General features: G+C 36.7%; 1 protein-coding gene across 10 annotated transcripts in view; it reads right to left on the bottom strand.

Annotated features, from left to right (window-relative positions):
- Positions 1–2,222: 2,222 nt before the first annotated feature.
- The window catches only part of RBM33 (RNA binding motif protein 33), a 181,701-nt gene continuing 170,552 nt past the window's right edge, over positions 2,223–13,371 (bottom strand). For all 10 annotated transcript variants that reach the window (XM_058297600.2, XM_058297601.2, XM_058297607.2 and 7 more), the window contains 2 exons: positions 9,412–9,500; positions 2,223–9,048 (listed from right to left, as the gene is read on the bottom strand). In XM_058297600.2, the coding sequence (XP_058153583.1) occupies positions 9,000–9,048; positions 9,412–9,500 (138 nt within the window). In that variant the 3' untranslated portion in view covers positions 2,223–8,999. The remainder of the gene's footprint in view (positions 9,049–9,411; positions 9,501–13,371) is intronic.

Here is a 13,371-nt window from a genome sequence, read left to right as displayed (position 1 = left end):
AACTCTTGGTATAAACCACTTCCTTCTGATTTTCAACTTTCTCCCCAAATCTGCATTTTCTCTTGCCTTCATGTTACCTTGCTCAGAATCAAACTGGGGCGTTTGCCCTCTCATCCTTCTGACAGGGAGACTAGTGATAAAATATACGGGATCTTCAAAAGTAAGTCAGATTTTTGTCAGTAAAACAGTGGATGTTTTTTGTTTTAGTTTTGTTTTTGGTGTGGACCTGAGATCCCCTGTAAGAAGACACATTTCTGTCTCCTGACAGATGATCCTGCTTTTTGGAAGGCACTGCGTTCATCTGTTCCATTTTCATTTGTGGCATTAGAACTAAATATGTATTATGCAGAAGTGAAATGCATTAAGCATGAATCTAAGAGCCTCAAGTCCTCAAGCTTACTGCCTGGGCAGCTTACGTATGGCTCTAGCCAGTAATGGTCAATTCAAGTAGCAATTTTATGAAAGCCATTCCTAAGGGATTAGGACAGGCTGGAAACACAGATGTTTTTTCTTTAAACATAAATTGATGATCTTTTCAAAGCCAGCTGCACTCTTCCTTGTTGGCCCTGTCAGATATTCAATATTGGTCTCGATGGACAATGGGATGACCCAGAAAAGATATTGCTGTGCCTTCATGTACTATTAACTTCCTCACAGCCATGGACTATACCATGGAGTCTGTGGTAGACTGAATTATGCACCCCAACAAAAGATATGGCCTTAATCTTAACCCACACTCCTGTGGGTGTGAATTTGTAAACAGACCTTTGAAGATGTTTTTAGTTAAGGTGTAGCCACCTGAATCAGGGTGGGTTTTAATCTATATTACTTGGAGCCTTATAAAGAGAAGAAACTAGAAGTCAGAAGTTAGAGAAATCCACATAGGAAGAAGCCGGAAGTCAGTGAAAACTGGAAGAGCAGACCCAAGGAAAGAGACTGCTTTCCTTGTGACGGGAGGCAAGGATGCAAGCTAAGGAACCCCAAGGAAGCCAGCACCAAGCCAGCACCAGCACCAGAACGCTACAGCCTTGGGGGAGAAAGCATACCCTTGCCAACACCTTGATTTTGGACTTTAAAACGAGCTAATAAATGTTGGTTGTTTAAGCCAACCCTTCACATGGTATTTGCTACAGTAGTCTGGCAAATCAGACAGATGTAAGGACCTCAATTAAGTAGGCCTGCGTATTTCCCACAACTTGGAGAAACTAAAGGAAATAAACATTTATTGTGCACCCACGACTCCACAGGTACAGTGATCATATTTTACAAATACTGCTTTCATTTATTCTCCACAAGATAAGCTCCCTTTTTACAGATATAAAAAGCGAGGCTTTCAAGAAGCCCGTGGTGGTGCTAGTATCTACCATCGGCCTGAACCCCACATCCCACACACCAATATTAGGACATAGCCTAGAAAGGAGCACAGAACTGTTAAAGCAGAGTATGTGCGGATTTTGGGTTTTCTCTTTGAAAGTTTCCTTTGACAATGTTTCTTTGAAGGGGGTGGTGGTGCTTTAGTTCAAAAACACTTTCCAGAAAGAACATGACTTATGAGCAGTTTGTAGCATCATGAAAAATACTTATGTTAAATGGAAAATGAATACACAATAGTATGAATGTGATAACTATTTAAAAACAAGACATATGCATTTAACAAAACCGAAGGAAATCATAGGATGACAATGGTGTTATGGCTGAATGTATCATTCCATTTTCAGCCTTTTAAAAATTAGTGTTAGAATACAAATTTATTTTGAAAAATTGTAAAAATTATTTGTAACTATGCTTTTAAAAATTAAGAGAGAATAGAATTCCCCCACCAAAACAAAACATATTTTGATCTTGTCTGTTTGGTCAGTTCAGAGTTATTTAAAGCATGGAATGATGACGAAAACAAGCTGGCTTCCATGACCTTCATATGGGTCAATTCATTAAATACCAATTTCAAGCAAGCCTGTCTCAAGGCCTTGGCCTGCATCTCGCACCGTGGCTGGCTCTCTCACAGCTGGACAATTGTGCTGCTCCTCAGGCAGGAGGCTGTACAAGAGGGTGAGAGTCTGGGAATGCCTGCAGACAAGCATGACCACTCCTTGGGGAAAAAAAACTCAAACCTCAGTCCTCTTAAGGAGGGAAGGAAATGCTGTCTTTGCCTCCACAGGTAAGAAAATCTGATATTAACAGAAACTGAGTGGCAATATAAAATGAAAGCTACAGAACAAAAGTGGAAACTGTAAAATTTTATTAACATGCTTTTCAAATTACAATACAGTTCAAAACAGATTTTTTTGGTATGAGTCACACAGATGATACACAAAACAATACATTTTATTTTCACCTATGTCATTATTATTCTTCACATATAGTCCTGGTAAAGTTGTCACAGTGGTTAATGCAAAATGAAAAATGGGGCAAAACATTGCAACAGCATTTCCCACAAACATCAATATAGTGTGTTTGATAGAAAACATGAAGTAGATCAACCCAGAGGAAAGTAATTCAGTCCTCTCTTGCTTTGTAAACTCTCAATGTGCTCTCAAAAACACAGCTTCATATTCCCCATCAGAGCTGGACCCAAGTACCGCATGTACAGTGCATATACGTTAAGGTTAGGAAGGATCACAGTCAGCAAGAGAAATAAATGGTCAAATAGGCCATCACTTCCAAGAGGAATAATAAGGCACGCTACTACTACCACTGAACTCATGCAAAAGAGGTCCTGCAAAAGTAGAGGGAATAAAAACAAAAACAAAGTGGGTAATTAATTACATGGCTAACCGCATGCTGCAGGATACTGGCATCTTTGTTATGGGATCGCCACACACTCCTACAAAGAGTAAAACTGCAAAATAACAGAATTGAAATAATGTTATTCTCTCCAATCAAAGACCTGGAGGAATAAATCGTGAGTAAAAACCTGTCAAAGCAAAGATTTAGATATAAATAAGTTGTAAACACAGTACAAGAATATTCAAAACACCCCCTCCCCCCGAGTAGAATTCTAAATATTAATGATGAACAGAGAAAAATGAGTGTAACACCTGCCACCAAATGTAGAATTCCATCACCAAAAGGAGGTGGACGGAGACAGTATGAATGAGACTCAGACAGATGACAAAGTAAAAGAAAAGAAATGCAGAATGGGAAAAAGAGCTATTAGTGATAAGACGATAAATGAGTTTTTGCAAGTAAAGCAAAGTAATGGAGGGAGAAGCATGGGAGGATGACCTGGTGATATGGTGCAGTTAATAAAATGATAGTAGCATGAAGAGAACAGAGAAGTCCAGCAAAGACAACCAGCTCAAAAATGAATAAATCAGATTTCATGCTTTTTCTTTCTTGTACCTGAAAATTACAACCTGGAATCAAAGACTAAGAGTTAAAATCCTCATAGAGGAAAAAACAATTCTGGATCCCATGCCTGTGAAAAAGCAAAGCTACATTATAAAAAAATGATTATTTGCTCTTTGGTAAATAGTATAAATGTGTCATGTGTGCACATAGTTTTAAAACCTGAACTATATATTTGAAGACAATACTGAATAGTGCACAAATCTGCAAAGTCCTTTAAAAATTGGGTTCTATTAGTGTGCCCTTAAAAATGAAAAGTAGTCTCAAAGAAAATCATGCTAAAAGAATGTCAAGTCTACTATCTAGAATATTTTAAAATATTAAACACTCCATAGAATATATTAAAATATTAAGTCTGCTTGTCCACTCTGTGGATCACATTAAAAATAAAAAATTGACATGATGCTTCTTTTCAAAGGACCTATATTTTTCCAGATACCTTTTAAAATTAGTAAAATAAAACAAAGCAAAACATCAACATGAAGACCTTCTTATATTTTAGTTGGTTAGAGGTAAAAGGAAAACTCAAGTACTCAAGAAACTTCTCACTAAAATATCTGTTCTACCAGCCCTTCTTAATTAAAAGATTTCCTACCAAAACATGGCACAGAAGAGTTAAGATTTTAAAACATTCTCTATAAAAGGCAGGTTACAAAGTGTGAAACAAATGATCCTTCCCAACCATATGATGATACCAGAAGATGGTATACCTGAGGATCCAATATGAATCAGTGAGTTTTGCTTTGGTTCCAGTACACAAAACCATGGGCTTATGTACCTAAGACGTTATGCATTTTAAATGATAAAAATTAAGGAGGTTGCAAAAAAACCTTACACAAAATCCATAGGATTTAATATTAAATCAAGGCTAAATGCCTTTGGAGAGTCCATAGTTAAGAATGTTCAAAATAACACTTCATTCACAAGTTTTAAAATTAGGTGAAAGGTCTATTGAAATGCTCATTATAAATACAATAAGTTATCTAAACTTTCCCCCTAATTGATCTAAACTTCTTGTGGTTTCCTTCATGGTGAGTCTCCTATTCTCATTTTCTCTCTTCCGCCCTCTCCCCTCTATTAATTTCCTTTCAGAATGTCACTTAAAAAATATTTTTAAGAACCACTAATTTTGTGTCTCCCAAGCCCCAGCTCCTTTTTCCAGTCCCTCCCACTCCAAATAAAACAAAACAAAACAAAAAAAAAAAAAAAAGGGGGGGGGGAGTGGTAGTGGAGGGCTATACCTTAATGAAGGGAAAGTAAAATTGGTTCTAAATGTGAGTATGTGCATTCAGAACTCAGTCCTTCAAGTAGAAAAGGTGGGAAAATAAAAAGATTCCTGGGAAGGGCAACATAAAAATGATTAAAAGTCAGACATCATGAACACCACAGACTCTGCACTTGGGAATGTGTTTCTTGAAATGGGGCATTTGGTCTCTCCTGTGAGAGAATACAGGACAGGGAGAAGCAGCTAGAAAACTAAAGCAGTTTCTAACACTCTACAATGCACAAGAAAAACACAACAGTCTTTACAAAATACCAATTTTGTTTTTGTGCAATGCTACTAAAATGAAATTGTATCTTCAACCAAGTATCCTGTTGAGCTTACCTTCCTAATCAGATAACAAAGAAAGAAAAACCAAACCAAACCAAACCAAAACAAAACAAAAAACACATCAAAAGCCAAAAGGAAAAAAAAGATGCTAAGTTCTCAAAACCAATCCCACTGAAAGGATCATAGACAGGACCTTAGGTTTTCTTTTTCTAAACTACCACATGAACCAATCATGCCTTCATATTATTAAGGAGCTTAACAACCCACTAAATTCAAGCTATTTAGTCATTTGTGACTTTAATATGACAGGTCGATGCCTCCTGTTCCCCTCAGGAGACATTTACTGGGTTCCCCCCATGTGCTCTGCCCTTATAGGCCCAATTTGACTGGATGATCTCTCCTTAAGAGTCTGTGTGTTAGAAGAAATTTTACTGTTAACACTTCTATTAGAATTTCTTCATTCTACAAGACTCTCCTCTCCCCATTTTCATCCACTCCTTCGACCTACACACCTTACCCAGCCTCCTTAAGGAACAACGGCTTCTGTTTTCATAATTAGGCAAAATGTTGTTTGAAAAAAAGACCCCCGGGTGCAGGATCTAATCTGTCACAATTCAGAAAAGTTGAAGAACCAAGTTTAAACAATTGTTTACCCAGAATCTTTACAAATCATGATATAATCTACCAAAATTAAAAATATGATGAAACCACCTCTTCCTCGCTCATTCCATAAACTCTTCTCCACAATGAGGCAAGGGTAGAGGCACATACTTATGATGCTACCTGTCCAGAAGAGGGTGGAAGGGACCCTCAAAACTTCTTTGGGGGGGGAAAAAAAGAGATAAGATTTCTCCTCTAAAAGATTGCCAGTATAAGAATTTAACAAATGTGGCCAGACCGATGATATCACGAGGTTATGATCAGATAAGTAGCTAAATGAGCTTGTATTATAGCATAAACTTAAAACAAGGCAAAAAGAAAAGAGAAAAATAACTTGGCTCCACATAATCACCTACTGTATTTACCTTATGAGATATATTGATATTTACTGGCATTAAACCTTTCGTATTTGTGAACAAATAATGCACAGATCAGGATAAATGAATTGACTTACTACCATCTTTATAAAAATCGAATATACACACAAACACATCAACAATTATGGAACTATATCCATTGAACTTTGATAAGACAACACAAAAGAACAAACAAATTGCTAAGATGTTGCTGAATTCAAAGCATTTTCAATAACATTTTAATTTTAAAAGGTCCATATTTACAAAATATGTTAAATGCTTTTGCATCTCATTTTAAATGCATGATAAATAAAGAACAAAGATAATGGTTGCAACAGATCTTCCAAGAGGGTTCAGCTTAAGGTGATCTGATTTAACTGCTGGAAGTGCACCAAAAATGGAAATAACATTACTTTCTAATTCTGCTTCTTTCCTTTTCCGTAGTTTCCTTCAAGAAAACTAACCCTTTATTTCTCGGATTGTCTCATACCAGCAGAGTCCATTTCCAATGGTTATTTATGTGTATTAAGAGAGGCCAGACTGCATTTAACCATTCTAGCCACTGCTTTATTAAAGACCCAGCTCTACTTCATCTTTTTAAAGAACATTATAAATAGGAGAAAGCTCACGTCTGTATGTGTGTAGACAGTTACAGACACATACATGTTCCCATGGCACCAAATCATACTCAGATAACACCAAAAGCAGACCTTAAAGGAGCCATGAAATTGTCTTAAACAATGGTGCCCAAATAGTATTTAGTGTTATCATCACCAACTAGGAAAAAAATATGCTTAAATGCCACTTTTTGGAGACAACACTCAGATTTTTGGTTTCAAAGCCACAGCATTCTCAGACTATTTCAGAAAATGGCACAAGTCTGTTAAGCTGATTTTATTGCATCAGTAAGTCCTCACTGATAAAATAAGTTCATTAACTATAAGCCTTCTCACTGCCAAACGTGGATAGTAAGTGGTTCTGATCCCTCTTAATTAGAGCTTACAGCGACCAAACTCATTTCAATGCAGCTCTCTATAGACAGAACCAAATAAACTACATTTTAAAAAATATAAATATATATGTATATATTTATGAAAATAAGTAGGCAGTGACAACCTGTGTCAAGCAGGTAAAAGGGCACACAGCACTTTTATTTAGGAAACTGTACTGAAGGCATCTATAATCCTGGTTGGTATACGATACCATCTTCTAAGTGTTAGGGACTTTCTGGAACAAAAGTGGCTAGTCACCACCAGCTGGAGCCAACTTTGTTTGCAAGAAATTCACTTTCAAGGTTCTAATGTATCCTATGAATGCCTATAAGTTTTCTGGAACCAAAATCTTTTTGAAGGGCAGCCATTAGAAACAACCACCTTCATTTTCCAGTCATTCTTAAGCACATGATGTCATTATAGAATCAATGCTACAGAAAGTCTCATGAGGGTTGGGAATACTTCTCTCCAGTTTCTATTATTTGCTTTGGTAACTTAATTTGAAAAGTAATATAAAATTTCAATTGTGAAAAAACCAGATGATCAAAGTTCCTAATTCCCAAGAACTTGCTCTCCTTTAAGTCCTATTAGAAGGCTGACAGACATAAAGGAATTCGTTTGCTGCAGAAAGTGTTTCAGTGTTCATATTCTGGTCCTTTTTAGGTTAACTAGATGCATTAAGTGATAATAGGCTTCCATTTCCCTTAATTCTACTAATATTATCAACAAATTTGACATGAAATCTTTAGTATAAAATATAGCTAAAAAGTTATCTGCACATGCCTTACTATTATTTGCTCAAATAGTTCAGGTCCACATTAGAACATATCCGAAATAGTAAAACTCCTTTCATGAGCAGAAATACAATAAGGCACTTTTTTCAATGTTTGTTCAGAATGAATTTTACTAAAGGTTGCTTTGTGGAGAGTAAGTGTCTCACCTAAAGGAACCTACGAAGAATTACTAAAAGCAGTTTCACGATCACACATTTGTACATTTTATTTCGGATATTATCCCTGAAAGATAGCTATTACCTCACATCCATTTTTCCATGAAGAATTATAAGCCAGAGTAAAAATCACTTTGCTATTAGGTCCACTGAAGGATAGTGCATCTCCTGCTCAAAAGGCCTTAAAAAAATAAAAAGATAATCAAAACAATGATAATCAGGTTCCCAAAGAAATGTTATATATCACAAAGCCACGGATATAAATATGTCAACCTGGATTGTACTTAAAAGATGAAAAAAATCAAATAGGTCTATTAAATCCTCAAGATGTTCCTCAGTCTCACACTGGAGCTGTGATAAGCAACTCTACTGACAGGGACCCACATTAAGGACCTGCAAGGTAAGAGGGCAGAAGGGAACTGCAATGGTGCCTAAGCCACTGTTTTTGCCTCATTTATTTGTGAATAGTGGTGAAAAGGGGTGAGTAGTTCACCATGGAACCAGGAACTGACAGTTGGCGCTTTTGAAATATTTACAAGAAGCAGAATCTGCCACTTCAATTGGCACCACTCCCAACCATCCCTCTCATACCCTGGCTTTCCAGGATATGCAAATATCAATCAATAATCACCCAAATTTTCATCTACATTTTTACAAGAACCTTTTGAGGTCTTTCAGAGAAGACAACTCAAGTTAAGCTTGGTCGAGAAATCTTTTCTAGCCTGCACTGAAGATAAGTGCAACCATTATCAAATATTCTTTGTTGTGAAAAATACTTAGAATTTTTGACGTTTATGTTCTTTCCTGAATTTAAGTCACTGTGCTCGATCATACAGTAAGAACTTAAAGAACAATGTCTACATGCATTGTAAGCACTTTGAAAACAAAAGAAAATGAGAAACTTTAGTTCTTTGTGGTTATAACAGAATTTGAATAAGTCTAACACCAAACTCCAGTTTGCTATGTCCTGTAAGTTCAGCTCTTCTTGCCTCAATCCCTGTTGCTGTCTGTAGCTCCGGACAACAGTTATGCAATACTGCAGACTGCAAAGATCTAAGATCTTGAGGATTCTGCTCCAGTAGCTTCATTGAAGAAATTCCACAGTATTTGTATAGTATAGGATCAGATTCTCCTATTTGAAATCACTCAACAATCAGGGCCACATTTATGTGGGACAAATCTATCATATGCCTGTGGAAAATTAAAGAAACAAGCAACATAGTTAATTCTGTACATCAGCAACAAATTCACCAAGATAAGAGAAATGGTAGATCCAGATTAATGAAAAGCTAATATATTTTTAAAATCCTGGTTTAGAGATAAGATCTATATATAAGCAAGGGGGTAATTATCCACCTTACAAAAGCATGAAATGTATTATGAATGGATTTGCTATCTGCTCTCTTAGGAATTACTGGTATTATTTCTACAATAACCAGAAGAGACACATACACACAGGAAAAGCAATGTACTACTCTAAGAGAGTAGATCACAGTGTAGAGGCTTCCCCCACCAACTCCCCAGTCACCAAAGGACAGAGGATCCACTAGTTACCTGTGGAATTTCTGCTGAAATGCTAATGCATGTGCTGGTTCCTTAAATTTCGCTATGGCTTTCCGTTGCTGGGGAAGCATCTGTAAACTCTTAGAGAAGGAAACAGAAACATTTTAATATCACACTGTACATGGTTAAAAGCGTGCACGCACACACACATTATTAGCTTTAATACAAAATTCTAGTCTAGGCTGCCAACTTGGATGCCTAAAGCAACCTAATTTGTCTCTCTTTCTATCTTCAGTTTCTCTTTCTGGCAATTTTCCTTACCTATCAAGATAATCTGTCCAAAAATAGTGCTTCAACAAGCCATTTCCCCCGACAATGCTTGTATCTTCTTACCTGGTTCTTTCTATCTGGCTTTCCATAATCTGGCCACAAGCAAACTGTCCAATCTTCTCTCTAAACATTCTCCGTAAGACTCAGTGGCAGTTAACTCTTGGAAGACTCAGTGGCAGTTAACCCTTGGGAGAGAGTCACTTTCTTTTTTCATGCCTTCCTACCAGGTGATATTTAATGGGGCCCCTAACTAATCTTTTTACAAAACAGTATCCATCACATCAGAGGAAAATGCTCTTTAATAAGGTAATCCCACTAACTGCGCACTGTCTAGAGGGAATAATCATCACCTCCTAATTTACCGTTTTGGGTAAATTTAAATTTTCATACTTTATCTGGGTCACAGGGAGAGGCACTGTACCTTTGTCAGTCATCAACATAATGTGGTTACATTTTGGACTTAAGAGAGTTTGAGATTACTAAGTGTTACCAAGGATCTTAAATGAAATCTTTAGGAATTCTGAGAAGGATGTAGTCCTTTATAGTAAAAAACCATTCTAAGAGTCCATTCTTTGCAATGAAAAAACCAAATGAGTTTATGGAGAGATACCAAAAGAAATGATCAATTAAGTAAATATAGCAGTTCACTTAAAAAGAAGGCATTTCAAAGAGGTTATTTACACCAGGGTCCTTAAATATTCTGTGAAAAAGAGGGATAATTGCTTTGACTAAAACCATGGAAGAAGTCTATGCAAAGTGGAGGAACACGAAAGAGGGCAGAAAAATCTGGTAATATTTTGTGAGCTATCAGTCAATTCCAACCTTCAGAACTTGAGAATAACTAATTGTGCTACTATAAAGCAGCAAAAATTTGAGTTAAAAGAATATTCCCCTAGTTGGCTGCTTCCTGCATTTATATTCAACAATCTCATTCAGAATCATGACTTAACTTCCATACTACACTATATTAATAGGGAGTCAGTATGTGTGTGTATGTATAAAAAGAAAGACTATTATGGGGATGCTAAAATGATTCTGCAGTCTTAAAAATCAATTCTACACCCTGCGCCCAGCATCAACAATTCCTAGCAAGACATTAAAAATTACCTAAAAGGGAAGCGGACTTGGCCCAGTGGTCAGGGGGTCCGTCTACCACATGGGAGGTCCGTGGTTCAAACCCCAGGCCTCCTTGACCCGTGTGGAGCTGGCCCATGCGCAGTGCTGATGTGCGCAAGGAGTGCCGTGCCATGCAGGAGTGTCCCCTGCGTAGGGGAGCCCCACGCGCAAGGAGTGCGCCCCATAAGGAGAGCCGCCCAGCGCGAAAGAAAGTGCAGCCTGCCTAAGAATGGCACCGCCCACATGGAGAGCTGACAAAACAAGATGACCCAACAAAAAGAAACACAGATTCCCGTGCCGCTGACAACAGAAGCGGACAAAGAAGACGACGCAGCAAACAGACACAGAGAACAGACAACTGGGCGGCGGCGGAGGGAAGGGGAGAGAAATAAATAAATACATCTTTTTTTAAAAAAATTACCTAAAAGCCAAAAATGACATAAACTATTTTAAACACAAATTAAGCTGCTTAAAATAAGCCCAATTTATAAACCAGGAAATCATGTTGATGAAAAAAGTAAAACATAGGCACCATAGTTTATATATTGAATATAAGCGTTCTTTCCAAATTCACAAATGTTCTTTCTCAGATTACACAACTATGTAGCTGCCATATTACCGTTCATTTTGATTAAGACAGACAGAATTCAACAGCTATGATGGAAGACGAATAGTACTTCTTAAAATCCTTAAGCTCAGGGAAAAGAAAATAGAAGAGGACTGGAAGAACAAGAGAGAACCTAGAAGAACAAGACCACCACATGCTTTTCATTATAGTGGTGCCAACTACACAATTTCAACTTGGGTTTGATTTTTTTTTTTTTAATTATCGCAAATTCTAGGATTCCAAAATGGATAGCTAATTGAATAGTTAACGGAATTAATGATCCACAATCACAAATTTTAATTTTACAAGAATATCAAAATTATATGGATTTAAACTTTTTTTTGATGGTCCAAAAGGCACTTCAAAATTCTGCCATGTTTCCAAGATATTACATAACAATTACTTTTGAACAACACTGGGGGGGGGCTCTAAAAAACCCGTTTTCAGAGCTTTTTGAGTTGCTCCAAATTCTACATTAAAAGAGTTTACTATGCTGAACTCAATACTTCAATAGTACAATACAAAGAGGAATGTACTATTTACAAAACAGGAATTGGAAAACACTGTACTGATTTAAACAGTAAGTTCCATGTGTGATTTTAAAATTATTATTATTATTACAAATTGTTCTCACCAAACTGTCAGCTGAGAATGACAATCTCTAACTACTGACCACTCTGAGGCAGAGGAGTAGATAAGTTAGAGCTAGAAGTATAAACAATGAGAAATGAAGGGTTGTATTACTTTTTAAAAAGCTGAGTTAAGAGCAGTTGGTAAATAAGTAGTTATCTTTCATATCCATGAAATGGGAGGAGTTTTATTTAAACAATGAGAAGCAGAAAGAGGTTATGGGAGAGTTCAAATGTCCAGTTATTCTCATGGATCGTCTTTGAGAGGTAGACTCCCAGGATATTATTTTATCATGGCAAGATATAATATGGGTTGATTTCTAGAAACAGAATTCCTTGGGAAAGACACTTTATAGGAAAGAAATGTCTGAACTATAAGCTGCTTCTGCATATAACCAATAAATATTTATTTCAAAGGTTTTGAAACCAAGAGTAAAGAACTGTTCCATAAGGACTTTTTATACTAAGATGAATCACACAAAGAAAATACATGATTTGATGCTTCAAAAGTATTTCAGGATCTGTGGTACATTTACATCTGAAAACACTAGGCAACTGATTTGGCTCCCTGAGGATATGCTTTTTACTTGCAGCTGAACTATTACTCCTCAGTTACTTGGTCCCTTTCTCCCTGAAGCATTTCAGCTTTTTAAATTATCCTTGAAAGAAATTTATGTGGTTCATTTGCCCGATGTTTTAAGCTCCAGTCAAACCAATTTTAAGGCTATGTTTAGCCATTTAAATATAAGACATAATGATAATAAATTATGTTATTTAAGTAAATATTTGTGTGGTACTATGTTATAGTACATTTATGATACTGTATGGTACAATTTGCTATCTGATGCGGTCAGCTTGAACTTTGTTATGCTAACAATTTTATTGGCCTGAAGAAAACAATAAAAGCAGTGGCTAACCATAGACAAGAAAGAAAACTAAGTCAGAGGAATAGTTAGATTGGCATTGTTTTTGATGTGGAGACACAGTTTAAGTTTGGAGGAGAGGTCCTTTCCTGAGAATAATTAAAATAGAGAAGACAGGGGGCTGGGAGTTTCCATAATTCACGAACTCAGAAGTGGTGCAACAACCTAAGTCTACCTTTTCCTCATACTTTAAGCCTTAAGGAAAAATTAGCATACTATCAGAAGGCAAGGAACTGATCGTCTCCACTGTGGACCAAAGACAGTTACAAGGAAATTTAAGGAAAGGATCAATCAAGCATGATGGCTCCAGACAAGGCAACCTAAGTGGAGGGTTTTACTGAACTAATCATGGTAGAGTAAATAGAAGATATTGGATGGAAAAGGAAGTGAGGAAATGAAAGCAGAA

This window comes from Dasypus novemcinctus, chromosome 5 (genome assembly GCF_030445035.2).
Source record: "Dasypus novemcinctus isolate mDasNov1 chromosome 5, mDasNov1.1.hap2, whole genome shotgun sequence".
NCBI lineage: Eukaryota > Metazoa > Chordata > Mammalia > Cingulata > Dasypodidae > Dasypus > Dasypus novemcinctus.
This window is presented reverse-complemented; position numbering and strand designations above follow the sequence as displayed.